The 13729-nt window shown below is 42.4% G+C and overlaps 1 protein-coding gene across 1 annotated transcript in view; it reads left to right on the forward strand.

The window, feature by feature from the left end:
• The window catches only part of UNC93A (unc-93 homolog A (C. elegans)), a 26497-nt gene extending 13266 nt beyond the window's left edge, over window positions 1-13231 (forward strand). The window contains exons 4-8 of the mRNA XM_019548768.1: window positions 1313-1438; window positions 3817-4034; window positions 6231-6366; window positions 7968-8099; window positions 12700-13231. Of these exons, the coding sequence (XP_019404313.1) occupies window positions 1313-1438; window positions 3817-4034; window positions 6231-6366; window positions 7968-8099; window positions 12700-12965 (878 nt within the window). The 3' untranslated portion in view covers window positions 12966-13231. The remainder of the gene's footprint in view (window positions 1-1312; window positions 1439-3816; window positions 4035-6230; window positions 6367-7967; window positions 8100-12699) is intronic.
• The last annotated feature ends 498 nt before the right edge of the window (window positions 13232-13729 follow it).

Raw genomic sequence — 13729 nt, forward strand, 5'->3', positions numbered from 1 at the left:
TGTTCAGCCCAGTATTTAAAGGATTAAGCCAAACAAGGTTCTTGATCCAAACCTACTGGAGTTGCTTTAGTTTGCAGTATATTATCCAACAACAATAAAACCAATAAAACCAGGGGTGAATTATGGCCAAATGTCACACAGATCAATCAGAACAAGGGTCTCAAGGATGCCTTCCCAAACAGCATGCTGCTGGCACACATAATTTAATACAGGAGAAGAGAAAAAAGAGTAACCCTTAGAAAGATTTGGAGAGGGTTGTGTTCCTTCTTCTGATCCGTCAGGAGCCTCCAAATGATTAGATCATCCTGCCTTACTGATAGGATAGTTCCCTAGTGCAAAAGTGCTTTAAATACTAATCTCATTTATTAATATATACTTTGCTCTTGTTAGAGTGTTTTGTTTCGCCCATTGTACTTGGTAAGGAATGGCAACCTTAACATCATTTTACAGACGGGAAAACCAAGATGCAGAGAAGTGAGATGACTGTTCTGGGGCAATACACTAAGGGGTGGCTCAATATCAGAGTAAAGTTCTCCTAGTTCTGAGTTTGGTATCCTGTCTAACTGGACTCTTCTGTTCCCCTTTACCACTGGTACTCTTCCCCACTCCAGCTGACCCCACCATGTAACAAATATGTAGGAAACCTAACTGGGGGTGGCAGCGAACCCCAGCTGATCTAGATGTTCCAAATGAGGAGTTCTGGTTTGAGGATTGTTACACAAAATGAAGTCGTTTGCAAAATCTGGGATCCAGATACAGACCTGAACTGTGAATTTCCAGCAATGGAGCTCCTGTTCAGAGCTGTAGCTATTGATTTAATTCCAGCTGTGTGTATAATTCCTTATTCCAGGGGTTCATAGCAAGTGACCCATTGGCCACATGCAGCCTGCAAGAACAATCCCAGAGCAATACAATAATTCGTTAGTTAATGACTTTATTAAAATCAAAATGGCAAGACTTGGGTCCTTGCTGCATAGCAATGCATTAATTTACATATGTGCTATCATATGTGATCCAGTTTCCTGCTCTGAGGGCTTACATTCTCTCAGAGCACATCCTAGTATTGGTGTCCCTCCACTGGAAAGTGTAAAGAGCAAGTGGCCTTGGTAAATATTGAGTTGCAAATGCCTGACTTACTCTGTATTCTAGACCCTCTGCTAAGCCAAACTTTAATTTGTGAAATTAGACTTTGGGTGGAAGTCTAAATGAGTGATTTACCACCGTTAAGTGCGACCATTTCTTCTTTTTCCTTGAATATAGTCTGCACTTACCTGCATATGTTCTGCTTTTGCTTTGATTGTTACTAAACTAGTGGAAATCTCAGAAGAAGACCTGAAATGTTGTGGAGCATATGACTGCATAACAGCTGCAGCTAACACCACTGCATTTAAGAGGCCAGAAACAACCTTAGTCTACACCATGTTGGGTATCTACACTGGTATGTGTCTTAATTAAACATCTTTTATTGGGAATTAGATGCAAGTGGAATCAGGGGATGACTTTGCAGAATAAATTCCAACTTCATACTATGAGGAGAGATGCTTCCACCTTTCTTCTGCTCAGATTAATCGGTCTATAGCTCCCTCTTGATAACCCTGAATGCCTCATGCAAACTCTGCATGTCTTCGGTCCTTAAAGCAGGGCTGTCCAATCAGCAGCATGCAGGCTGCAGTCAGGTCCGAGGGGTAAGCCTTCAACCTGCCATACCACATACCACATGAGCCCTTCCCCGTGGCCTGTACAGCATACAGCCCAGAGATGTGTAGCCTATACAGTATGTGCCTGGGGGCTTGCGGCTCCCAGTTATGTTGCACAGCCCTGCCTAAAAGCCTTGAAGCCTTTATATTTACTTTTTGACTTAGAAAAAAATCACAGTTAAACTGTTTAAACTCCACCCAGTGTTTTACTTTGGCAAAGTCTACAGCAGGGGTGGCCAGCATGCAGTATAGGTGCCACAAGTGGCATGGACAGCCTCTGTATGTAGCACATGGCAGACTGGGGAGGAGACAGGCAGCCTGGCTGTAGTTCAGGCACAGCTTCCAATCAGACGGGAGCTGTGTCGCTGCAGGGCATCCATGCTGCCACCCCTTCTCCCAATTACCCTTCCCTCCTGGCCTTCCAGTTGTGGTATGGGTGCAGTCAGTGGGGAGCTGTGCCAGAACTGGGTAGCTTCCACCTGTGTCCACACTGCAGCTGAGGGGCAGGGGGTGGGAGGAGTGGTGAGAAGTGGGAGCAGAGCAGACACAGTTTGCAGCTGTCAGCCATGGCATAGCTCCCCACTGGCTGGAAGCTGCATGTGCACCACAGCTGGGGAATGGGGGCCTGCCTGGAACAAGTTGTAGCGGCAAGGCAGGATTGCAACTGCCTGTAAATTTACAGACAGCCTGTAAAGAAAAGAAAGCTAAAAACACTTGTTCATAAAGTCCATAAAAATGCAACCACCCCTAAAAAGCAAGTGGGAATTTGATTGAAACTCCATGGTCTGAATGAGCCTGGATGTAATGCTGAAAGATAAAAAGAGCAGAGCAGCTTCACCTGGTGACTGCAGGAGCACAGCACCCTGCAGGAAACATTCAGGGCTTTGTAGGCCAAAGGAGCCTTCCTCCTTCAGCTGTGAGCTGTTGCACTATCCCATGCCTGCCTGTAACGCTGCTGGGTCACAGGTAGGCAGACAGTAAGGGCTCCTATACACATACAGTGAGCCTGGTCTGATGCATGTAATTGGAAATGAATGCACTCCAGCAGCCTCCAGCATCACATGTATCAGCATCCCCATGCTGAAAAATGGAAGTGGGGCACTTTAAACTAAAACTTATTTGGTGGGTTTTAGTTCAAAGTGCCCTGCCACCATTTTTCAGTGCAGTGACACTGATACATGTGACATTCCGGGCACTTTTGCTAATGAAAGCGTTAGTGTTACTGGGCTTGGGGGCTTTTTGCTGTGAACCCACTACTGTACTTTAAAATGAAAAGCACAAGCCACTAACTCTGGGTTCAGAGATGTGCAAATGCACATAGAAATGCAGTGGCAAGCTGAGCATGTGTAGAGGGTCTGATTCTTCTCTTGCTCTGTAATGGCATTTGCTTCAATGGTTTTATTTGCACTTACTATGAGCATGAGCAAAGCCAGAGGTAGACCCTGCATTTTTAATCAAGAAAACAATTGCAACTATTGTATTGACACTATAAAGGGGGAGGAAAATGGGACCTTATATGTATAAGACCACTTCTGTTTGTTATTATGCAACATATTCAGTTGTTGGCAATTTATGCTTCTGGGTGAACAGGTGCAAGGTAGTATAATTCATCTATCAAGTTCCACAGAATTGATGTCCTTCATAAATTATGGCTGGTTTAGGCAAATCAGGAAGGAGCAATCTAGAGCTGTCTCCAGCGTACTAATACATTCTAGTTCCAGCAAGTTATTTTCCTTTTCACACATTCAAACGTAAATGGTCCTCTGTTGATCTAGAGATTGTTGACAGAAGAAGAGGAAGCTTTTTAATGCTAGCCTCCCTGTGACCTCTGACTTGACCTAAAGGGATGAGAGATCTCTCATGAATTAGTGCAGCTGGCCTTGTGGCTGTCATAACATGTGCACCACAACGAAGCAAAGGGAATTTGTGTGGTATACAACTGAACATAGAGGATTTTTATGTACATGGTAATGACCTTTACACTGGATTTAAATCAGGTTCTCCCCTCTGACAAAACATCTGACCCAGAACTTCGCACTAAATCAGAATTTTTTTAAAAATCGTCTGCTTGCCATTCCCCTGGCTACTTCACATTTTCTCATTTGTCTTGGTTTTTCAGGTAGTGGTGTCCTGGCTGTGTTGCTGATTGTTATATTTCTGGATCAGATTAAAGCCAATGAAGTGGAAAGTGAAAAGGAAACAATGAAGAAAAAGTCCCCTTTGTCCTTGGTCCTAGCAACTTTCAGGCTTCTTAAAGATAAGAGACAATGTCTCCTTATCCCATTAACAATGTGGAGTGGGTTTGAACAGGGATTTCTTGCTGGTGATTATACAAAGGTGAGAGTAAAAATTAAAGTCTATTGTTCCTGGTCTTTCTATAATCCTCCTTTTCTTAATACTATTTCATCAGTAAAAAAATGCATATTCAATAGCAGGGATAACTTTTGGGGGGTAAAGCTAAATTACAGTCTCTTCCTACTTGAAATGACTCTGAGTGACATCATCAAATAGGAGAGGGTGGCAATGAGTGTGCCTCCTGGGACATCATTAAGAAAAAAAAATACCTTAAATTAGCTTAACTCATACATCATTGGAAGCTACATCCAAAGAAATACAGAGTTAAGCTCTTTGTTTGTTTAAAAAAAACAAGGCAGGAATAAAGCCAGAAGTCTGGAACCCTTCAGAGGCTAAGCTTTGTCATATCTTCCTTCCAGTTTCTCAAGAGCTTGTTTAACTGAAAGTTAGAAGACAAGCACAGAGTTCTGTTTTGGAAAACGTTATGCTGTGTGGCAGACCAAAAAAGTGGCCGGCAGTAAAACACTAGTTACTTGCATGGCCTATTCAAACCAGGCATCCTGAAGTGATCAGGAAGAGTCAGAACCAGCCTTCCTCACATGGGTTTTGAAACATTATAACATCCCACCCAAAAGGCTTATTCCCTAACTGTGCACTCAGGCTTCAAAGAATCAATAGCAGGGAGAGATATGAGCATAGTGGGCTGCTCATATGAAACTGCAGCTTTCAAGCTCTGTGAATATCCAGAGAAGGAAAGAGCTTCCTTGAAAGGCTCAGAACTAGCTATCCGTGGCCATTTAAATGATTTAAATGGTACTTATATGTGAGATCTGCGCACTTACTTGGTGTGAACCTGGAGGGATGTGGGTAGTGGAGTCCCCCAGGGCTTGGTCCTGGGGTCTGTACTGTTCAACATCTTTATCAGAGATCTGGATGTGGGTGTGGAAAGCATGCTGTCCAGATTCACCGACAACACCAAGTTGTGGGGTAAGGTGGGCATGCTGGAGGGGAGGGACAGAAGCCGGCTAGATCTAGACAGGTTACAGCGGTGGGCGGATGAGCATAGGATGGAATTCAACACAGACAAGTGCAGGGTGCTGCATCTAGGGAGAAGGAACCAGCAACACACCTATAGGCTGGGAATCACCCTTCTTGTCAACACGGTGGCAGAAATGGATCTTGGAGTCACTGTTGACTCCAGGATGAACATGAGCCACCAATGCAAGGAAGTGGTCAATAGGGCTGACCACACCTTGTAGTGCATCTACAGATGCATCACAAGCAGGTCCAGGGAAGTGATCGTTCCCCTCTATGCAGCATTGGTCAGGCCACAGTTGGAGTACTGCATCCAGTTCTGGGTGCCACACTTCAAGAGGGATGTGGCTAGCACTTAGAGGGTCCAGAGGAGGCCACTCGCATGGTCAAGGGGCAGCGAGGCAGGCCCCTCAAAGATAGGCTAAAGGGCCTGAACCTATTCAGCATCCACAAGAGAAGGCTGAGAGGGGATCTAGTGGCCATTTACAAACTCACCAGGGGGGACCAGCAGGAACTGGGGGAGCCTCTGTTTCCCCAGGCACCACCCAGGGTTACTAGGAATAACAGCCACAAATTGTTAGAGAGAAGGTTCAGGCTGGACATCAGGAGACACTACTTTATGGTTAGGGCTGCCAGGCTCTGGAATGGGCTGCCAAGTGAGGTGGTGCTCTCTTCTACTTTGGGGGTCTTCCAGAGGAGGCTGGACAGATATTTGGCTGGGGTGTTATGACCCCGGCACCTGTTCCTGCCCGGGGCAGGAGGTCAGACCTGATAGTCTGTTTAGGTCCCTTCCAACCCTAAGTACTGTGATACTATGAATGATGCTGTTTTATGGAGACTAGAGTCCTGATCCTAGACTTTCATCTCTTAGGCTAGAGAGAGAAAGGCAGAGAATTCTTTGTGCCATTAGTATCGAGGTTTATGTTGGATGAGAAGCAGCACTCCAGATGCAATGCCTGTTTCTTCACCAAATGCTACTGTCTTGGCACTAATCCAACTGGGAACTAGACAGAATTGTTGCTGCCGAAGGCTGAATAAGGCAGCACCCAGGAGACCTGACAGCAAAATGCATAACTGTTTTATTAACAGTACCTGCCCCATTGGAATAGTCACCTCTCAGAATTGGGCATACACAACCCTCAGCCTCAGAAATGCATGGAAGTCAGCGTGAATAATAATGCCCCCTGTGTCTCTTCCTTTTAGTCCTATGTGACCTGTTCCCTGGGAATACATTTTGTCGGTTATGTGATGATCTGTTTTGCGGCTACAAATTCGCTCTCTTCTATGTTCTTTGGGAAAATTTCCCAGTTCACTGGAAGAAAAGTCTTGTTTGCATTTGGTAGGTAAAGACTGATCTGAGGACTGCTTGTCTCACTGGGTATGTCAAATCCTGTGGCTCCCTTCTACTACATGTTGGATGCTGGACATCATGCTATATCCTACCCATTAGATTAACATCAAACTAGAAAAGTACCCTTTGTACACTGGAGGAAAGGTTGCTAGGTTAACTTGCATATTTAAGGGTATAGACGCAGGTACATTTGGAGCCATTGCAAAAGGGGAACATTTCAAAAGGGCAGCAGCTGGCATATTCTAATTGTTATGTGTGGCCAAGCTAGGAATATAGCAAACCTGATCCAAATTTAATACTGTATGAAGCAGTGAACTAGCATCTTTGAATTGCTGAGGGACTCAGTTCACCCCACCTTTGATGGCATGATATACATCCAAAGACTGGGCTGTTAGTTTCTTAGATCTAATATGACTGACGACAAATGATCTTTCATGATTGGGCCAAAACCTGATCTTGTTGAAGTCAACTGGTGTTTCGCTGTTTACATCGAAGAGAACAGTAGCTCCCTCAAGACATTCTCCTTGCTTTTTTGATCAAAAACCTTGAAAACCTTAGGAGATATATTGTTATGTTGCTGTTCCCAGGAAAAGTAAACCTGAGGCTGCAGCAGCCAGTCTGATAATTGCAGGACAAGTTTTGAACATTGGTCCTCGGTCTTAATTTCCAATTGTTTTGTACAGGGGAAGAAAGGTAAAATAAGAGTGAGTGAGAATGGGCTATACCACTGCCTCATTTTAGATAAGGAAGGGGCTGCACAAGGCCAAGAAACCTGTAGGATGCTGTGAGGACAAGCTATTTTTACTAAGCTATTTTTAAGGCACTTTCTTACCACAGAACAATGTAAAAACCAGGTAGTCCCAATAAATAATTTACCAGGACAGAAGGCTGTTAAGGATATTTCTTCCCTTCCATCTCAGTATCTGAACACCAGACTCCATTTCCTTTTGAAGAAATAATATTACAATAAAAGCCCTTAGAACTTTGCAGGTTCTATGTGCTCAATTTTCCTGTGTCTTTGCCTTTTGCACATTTCTCTACTCCAGGTGACTCATTTCACAAATAAAGAAAATACAGAATCTTATTCTCATCCAAAAGCTCGTCCAAAACCCCTGAGTCTTTCTACTGGTTTTAAGGGACTTTGAATCAAACCCACATGAAGTGATAGAAAAAAATCAGTAATGCATTTGCATTCTGCATCTAAACTGAAAAAACAAAATTATATCTGTCCTTTCAACAGACAGCCAAGGTGATCTCATTCATTGCTTCTTGCCTTTGGAAAGAAATCTATTATTTAATGATGGTTTGTGATAGAGACATATATCCCTTCAGTTACCTCTTTACATCCTTTATTGTTAATTCTTTATAGCAAGTTTACACAGTTTAAATTATACCTGAACAAAGTACTGTATTATCTTATATTTTATGTAATTATGACCTGAGGAGTATAAATGTTAGTGAACCAGTGGGGCTCTAACCTTGTTTTGTGCTGTAGCTAGCTGAAGACTCTGAACCTGTCTCTCCCATAATAGCTCCAGTTCATAATCACATCTGATTATTTTTCCTCTGCCTCCTTCCTGTACATGCAGGTACACTTATAAACCTTTCCTGTATAATAGCCCTATTGCTGTGGAAACCTCGCCCTTCACAGTTTGCTGTGTTCTTCATTTTTCCTGCTCTTTGGGGCATGGCTGATGCCATCTGGCAGACGCAAACTAATGGTAAGTATCTGTGACAAGTAACTGACTCTCTCTGAGATATAATATTCTGTACATTCTTCTTTGTATAGTCTTATACCAGGCAGTTTCTCTTTTTAGAAGGAACAGGTAGAGAAAGGCACATTCTTGTCAAAAGTAATGGGCAATCAGGATAAGTCTTTGAAATGTTTCTAAAAATCCAGAAGAAAAAAAAAATATATATATATATATATACTCCCACAATACCACCTTTCCTTTAGAATATATTGTAAAGGAGAGGTGGTATTGTGGGAGTATTTTGCCAACTTAGATAAGGAGCTGATGCAAATATAATAAAATTAAGAAGTTAATAAATTCACTCTGCTAAGAGTTAAGAAACTTCTTTTATATAAAAATGGGCAGATGTGCAACCTAAATAAAAAAAGGTTGCAACAAGCAAAGGCAAGAAAGAATCATTGGCTTTAGTCACTTAAGAAAGTACTTTCTTGTCTGGTCTAACTGCTAACAGGCATAGCAGTCCTGCTGAAGGGGGCTTATACACTTTCTATGGAGAGAGAACAAAAGTAGGCCTGCCTTACCTAGAGGCACACATGAACTTACAAGAAGGATGAGAAAAGGATGCAATTGCCAACCATATAGGGGGAGGAAGACAGGGAGCAGAGAACCAGTTGTAGCTCATACTGGTCAAGAGTGAGTGAGTGTGGTTACTTGAGCCCTGTGGCATTCTGACCTAGTTAACCACTGATATAATACTATCATAGGTGCCACCTTCTTTCCTAAGCACCTGGAAGATAAATCATAGATTACATTGTTTGGCCAGGAAATACAAAACCTGCATTTCTTTCTCCTATGCATCTGTAGCTATTCTGTAGCTCCAAGTAGAAGCAAAATAACTCAAGGTGTGCATCTTCACAGTGTGGCATGTCACTACTGAGTGATGAGATTAGACCTTCATGGAGGAATGTGAGATTGTTGCTCAGGAATGCTGCATCATGCCAGCCATACGTGTGGCATGGGACTGATCCTCCTCTCACCTACATTCCTCTCACAAAGGGGTTACACCCCTGACTATACTGGAATTATTGTAGATTTAGAGCTGTGTGACTTGAGATTCAGGCCTTTACATTAGTAGTTGAAATCCTGTAACCCTTGCTCTGACAGATTCTTATTAATGTCCATCAGATTCACAGCAGATCAAAAACTGAATAAAAACTAGGTAAAGCTATCAGGTTGCAGTCCACTATTAAGTCTAATGGAATAGTCAAAAGATTTAGTCTGAGTTAAGTATATTTTCTACTGATCAAGAGTTCCCCCTTGAGGATGTTAATTAGAATTGGACAAACCCTTTCACTCTTATCCGTTTCCCCAATGTGTGTATTCCTAGGTGTACGTGTGTGTGTTCTTTGTTATTTTCAGTGAACTCTGTTCCATTTTAGAACGTGCCATTACCCTCTCTTATCTAAACTGAACACTGCTCCGTAAGTCTTTCCTGGTAATAATTATGATTCCTAATAACAATTGCATGGCACAGGACAACCAGGTACAGGGCAACAACATAAAATTCTTTCCAGCCTGACGTGCTGCATTAGAAAGGATATGAATCAGTTTGGTAACTTTGTGGAACTGGAATTCAGGTTATTTACAGCAGTTCCACTATGTACCCATTCCTCCTTGCAGTGCAGGGCAGGATGAGGATGGGACTGAAGTGAAAAGGTAAAAAGAAAAAAGATGGAGGTGGGAATTGTGGATTTCACTTACAAAATGTGGGACTTTGTGCTGCCACCAGTATTCATCATGGAAGCACAGTGCACACTTCTCAGTGCACACTTCTGGTGTATCCCAAAGCCAGGGTGTATCACTCTTGTGACAAATGCTTGTCAGTGATCCAAACAGAACACCAAACTTTTATTCCTGTGTGACTCATTCATCTCAAGCATAATAGTTTATACTGCTAATGCAGCCAATCCACTGACTTCAGCTGTGAGATCCTCTTGAATTTCCCACTACCCTGGGAAGGCCATTCCCCACCAAAGAAACAAAGGGGAAAAAAACCTCCTAAAATCCAACCCCTTTATCTAAGGGGTTATGAATGTTATCAAATCCTCTATTAATGCTCACTTCATTAATCCAGAAGCCTGATCTTTTTCACCCAGGCAGAAATATTAACTATGGGCATAATGACCTAGTTTCTTGCTACTAAGATGCCATTCCTGTTATAAAATGTACTATGGAACATTTGCTTGCATATTATGATGGATTAGCACATAATTGACCTTACACTATATTCATTCAATGACCTAAGTAGATCTTGTGAGACACTATTAGCCTAGATCTTTCATCATGGTTGTTTACTGAGTCACTAATTTGGAAAATTCAATAAATGCCCCTTTATAATTAGTAGGAATTAGTGATATTCTACATACAGATGGTACTGTTCCCCTTAGTGAAGCTGAAAGTCATACACAGTTCACTTGACTCTCAGGAAATTTGTTCTTCTGCAACTGTTCTGAATGACTGTGTACATTACTGTGTTGTTTAATATAGGAGCAGGACCACAGTTCATGCATGCTTTCCATTTCCAGCTGGCTGCATGGATATGCCTACTTAACTATAATGACTGATGCTTGCTCCATCATCTAAAAAACAGCTCCCCCCTTTGTCTGTTTTAAGTTCCCTGCCAGCGTGACCTCAGGAGTTGAGAATTCCAGTCTGTCACCTAGTGGAGCTGCTAGCCACCCACCATGAAAATGAAATTGGGCCCATTGTGATCACTTCAGCTCCGAGCATGTGAGCAAGTAGGCTATTTTGTTGAGCATCTAATTCAACTAATACCTAGGCATATTGTGTGCATTAAGGATAATAATTGCTATTCTTTTCTTGTGGCCCAATAGGGTAGATTTTTACCAACACACTCAAAGTACTGATTATTGTAGAGAAACACATCCCCTTTGTGATTTAATCTGAACTTTGTTGTGGCCACGTAAGTTGCAGCTGAATTTTTGCTCTTCCCTGATTCAAGGCATTGCTGATCTGTTTGTTTGTTTTTTAAACTATCAAGGAAAGCTTGAATTGCTACCCCTGGGACAACCATGGCTGTGAAGCCTGCCCTGCATTTCCAAAGGACCAGGGCAGGTCCTCAGAAGCTAAGCTAATTTGTATTTCATGTAAATAGTATAATGCCAACAAAAAGCTGCTTGTGTTTCCTTGATTATCTTTCTCAGGCCTGACATGGGTTACAGTAGGTTGGCTGTTTTTCAACCTTGCCCTGCCACAGACTTCTTATTTGCCTCAGTTTCTCAGCTGTAAATGCATCTCCTGGATATTATGCTGCTGGGGAGAGCCAGAGCTTGCGCCTTAACAATGGAAAGGGATGATTTCAGCAGAACTGTGTGTCCAAGTCTACATGGAAAGCTGCTGTGCTTGTTCTTTGAAGGCCCATATGGACTTGGGTCAGCATCCCTCAGTCATCTTACATTGAGGTATTAGGGGATGACAGCCAGATAAACATCTGCTGAGAATTTTGCACATTCTAGTCCTCATTCTGTCCCACTGATTCACTTAACTCTGACCTTCTCTCCTTTCTTTCATATATTCTCACAGCTCATTATGATAATCTTCTCCTCTGAAGCTCCTAGAGTCTAAAATAAACCCTTGCTATAGAAGTGTAAGGTGCTGCACCTCAGTAGAAAGAACTCCCAGCACAATTACAGGCTCAGCAGTGCTACACTCCCTAGCACCATGACCAAAAGAGACTTGTGGGTCCTGATTGACCACAAGATGAATATGAGTCACCAATGCGATGCTGTGGCTGGCAAAACAAACTAAACTCTGGTGTGCATTTACTGATGCATCTCAAGCAAAACCAGGGATGTCATCCTCCTGCTTTACTCAGCCTTACTGAGGCCACAGCTGGAGTACTGCATCCAGTTTTGGGCCCCCCACTTCAGGAGGGATGTGGAAAAGCTTGAGAGAGTCCAGAGGAGAGCCATTCATATGATCCAAGACCTGGAGGGCAGGCTGCACAAGGAGAGGCTGAGGGATTTGAGACTCTTCAGCCTAGAAAAGAGAAGGCTCAGGGGGTACTTGGTAGCAGCCTACAATTATATAAGGGGGTACATCAGGACCTGGGAGAACATCTGTTCACCAGATCTCCCCAAGGGATAGCAAGGTCTAATGGCCATAAACTCCAGGAAAGCCAATATAGATTAGACATAAGAAAAAATGTTCTTTACGGTGAGTGTGTCCAGGGTCTGGAACAGACTCCTCCCAGAGGTGGTGCAAGCACTGACTCTGGACTCTTTCAAAAAACATCTGGATATTTTTCTCGCTAGGATCACTTGATCCCAACTGGCTTCCTGCCTATGGGGGGGTGGGGCTGGACTCAGTGATCTCATGAGGTCCCTTCCAGCCCCTAATGTCTATGAAATCTATGAAGCATATGTATTATTTACCACTTTCACTGTATATTTAGTCTCGTATAAATTTGTATGACCCAAATACACATTTGTAAGTCTCCTGTGATTGACTGTTTACAGGAAGAGAGCTGAGTTCCTGTTGTAGTGAACACAGAATATGCCATCATTTCAAACTTGCCATCACAAACGTTGTTTCTCTTTCCTTGCAGCTCTCTATGGAGTTTTATTTGAGAAGAACAAGGAAGCTGCTTTTGCTAACTATCGTCTCTGGGAGTCACTGGGATTTGTCATAGCCTTTGGATACAGCACATTCTTACAGGTCTACATTAAACTGTATGTCATATTGTCTGTCCTGGTGGTGTCCATGGTGACGTATGGAATAGTTGAGTATATGGAATCAAAGGAGTCTCCTAGACCACCCACCCCAGTATCGAAAGAAGTAACAGGAGCCCCAGACCAAGAAACACCCCTGTAACCCAAAGGATCAGGGTAGTAAAGACAAAGCATACCAGTCACCTCACTGCAACAGGTTTTTAAAAGGAGATTCCAAGGTGCTCAATCAAATTTTAGGAAGAATTTAGAAGAACTGATTTTTTTCATGGTCACTGCAGTATAAATAAATAAGAACACAAGTTTATTCAATACATCTGTTTTTTTAAGGGTTATCTGACTTTACCATTACATGTAAAAGTTTACTAATAACCATTAAAAAAAAGTGTTGGATTTTTTTACCAAAAAAAATTAATAAATATGAAAAAGACTGTTGTACTCTGTGTTATATTTTATGTACCTTTGAATCAAACATGGTACAAAAAGTTTACGTCCAATAGTACAAAGTATACCCTTCAGTTCCCACAAAAGTCAGTAGGAGTAAAGGGTCCTTGACTCTTCACAAGGGACTGGATCCTTATTAACAGCTATCCTGTAGCAACATAAATGTACATGTTAATTAGCACTGGCTCACTTTCATGCAAGACTTCACTTGTTTGTTCTCTATGCACATGTAACTATGTGGTTACTCACTGGCCAAGTATCTCTGACAATATTGGTCTTATCCTACCTTTTAAAAACACTTGCTACAATATAAATGCAGTTAGTAGTAGCAATTGTAACAACAGCAGAACTGTAATCATCCTCTTTATGAGGTGGACAAATTGCCAAGAGAAATTGAAGATTTGCCAATCTCTACCATTAGTGTCTGTCTGAAAATAAACTACACTACAGCATTAGTTATATTGT

Source organism: Crocodylus porosus, unplaced genomic scaffold (assembly GCF_001723895.1).
Source record: "Crocodylus porosus isolate Cpor-Errol unplaced genomic scaffold, CroPor_comp1, whole genome shotgun sequence".
NCBI lineage: Eukaryota > Metazoa > Chordata > Crocodylia > Crocodylidae > Crocodylus > Crocodylus porosus.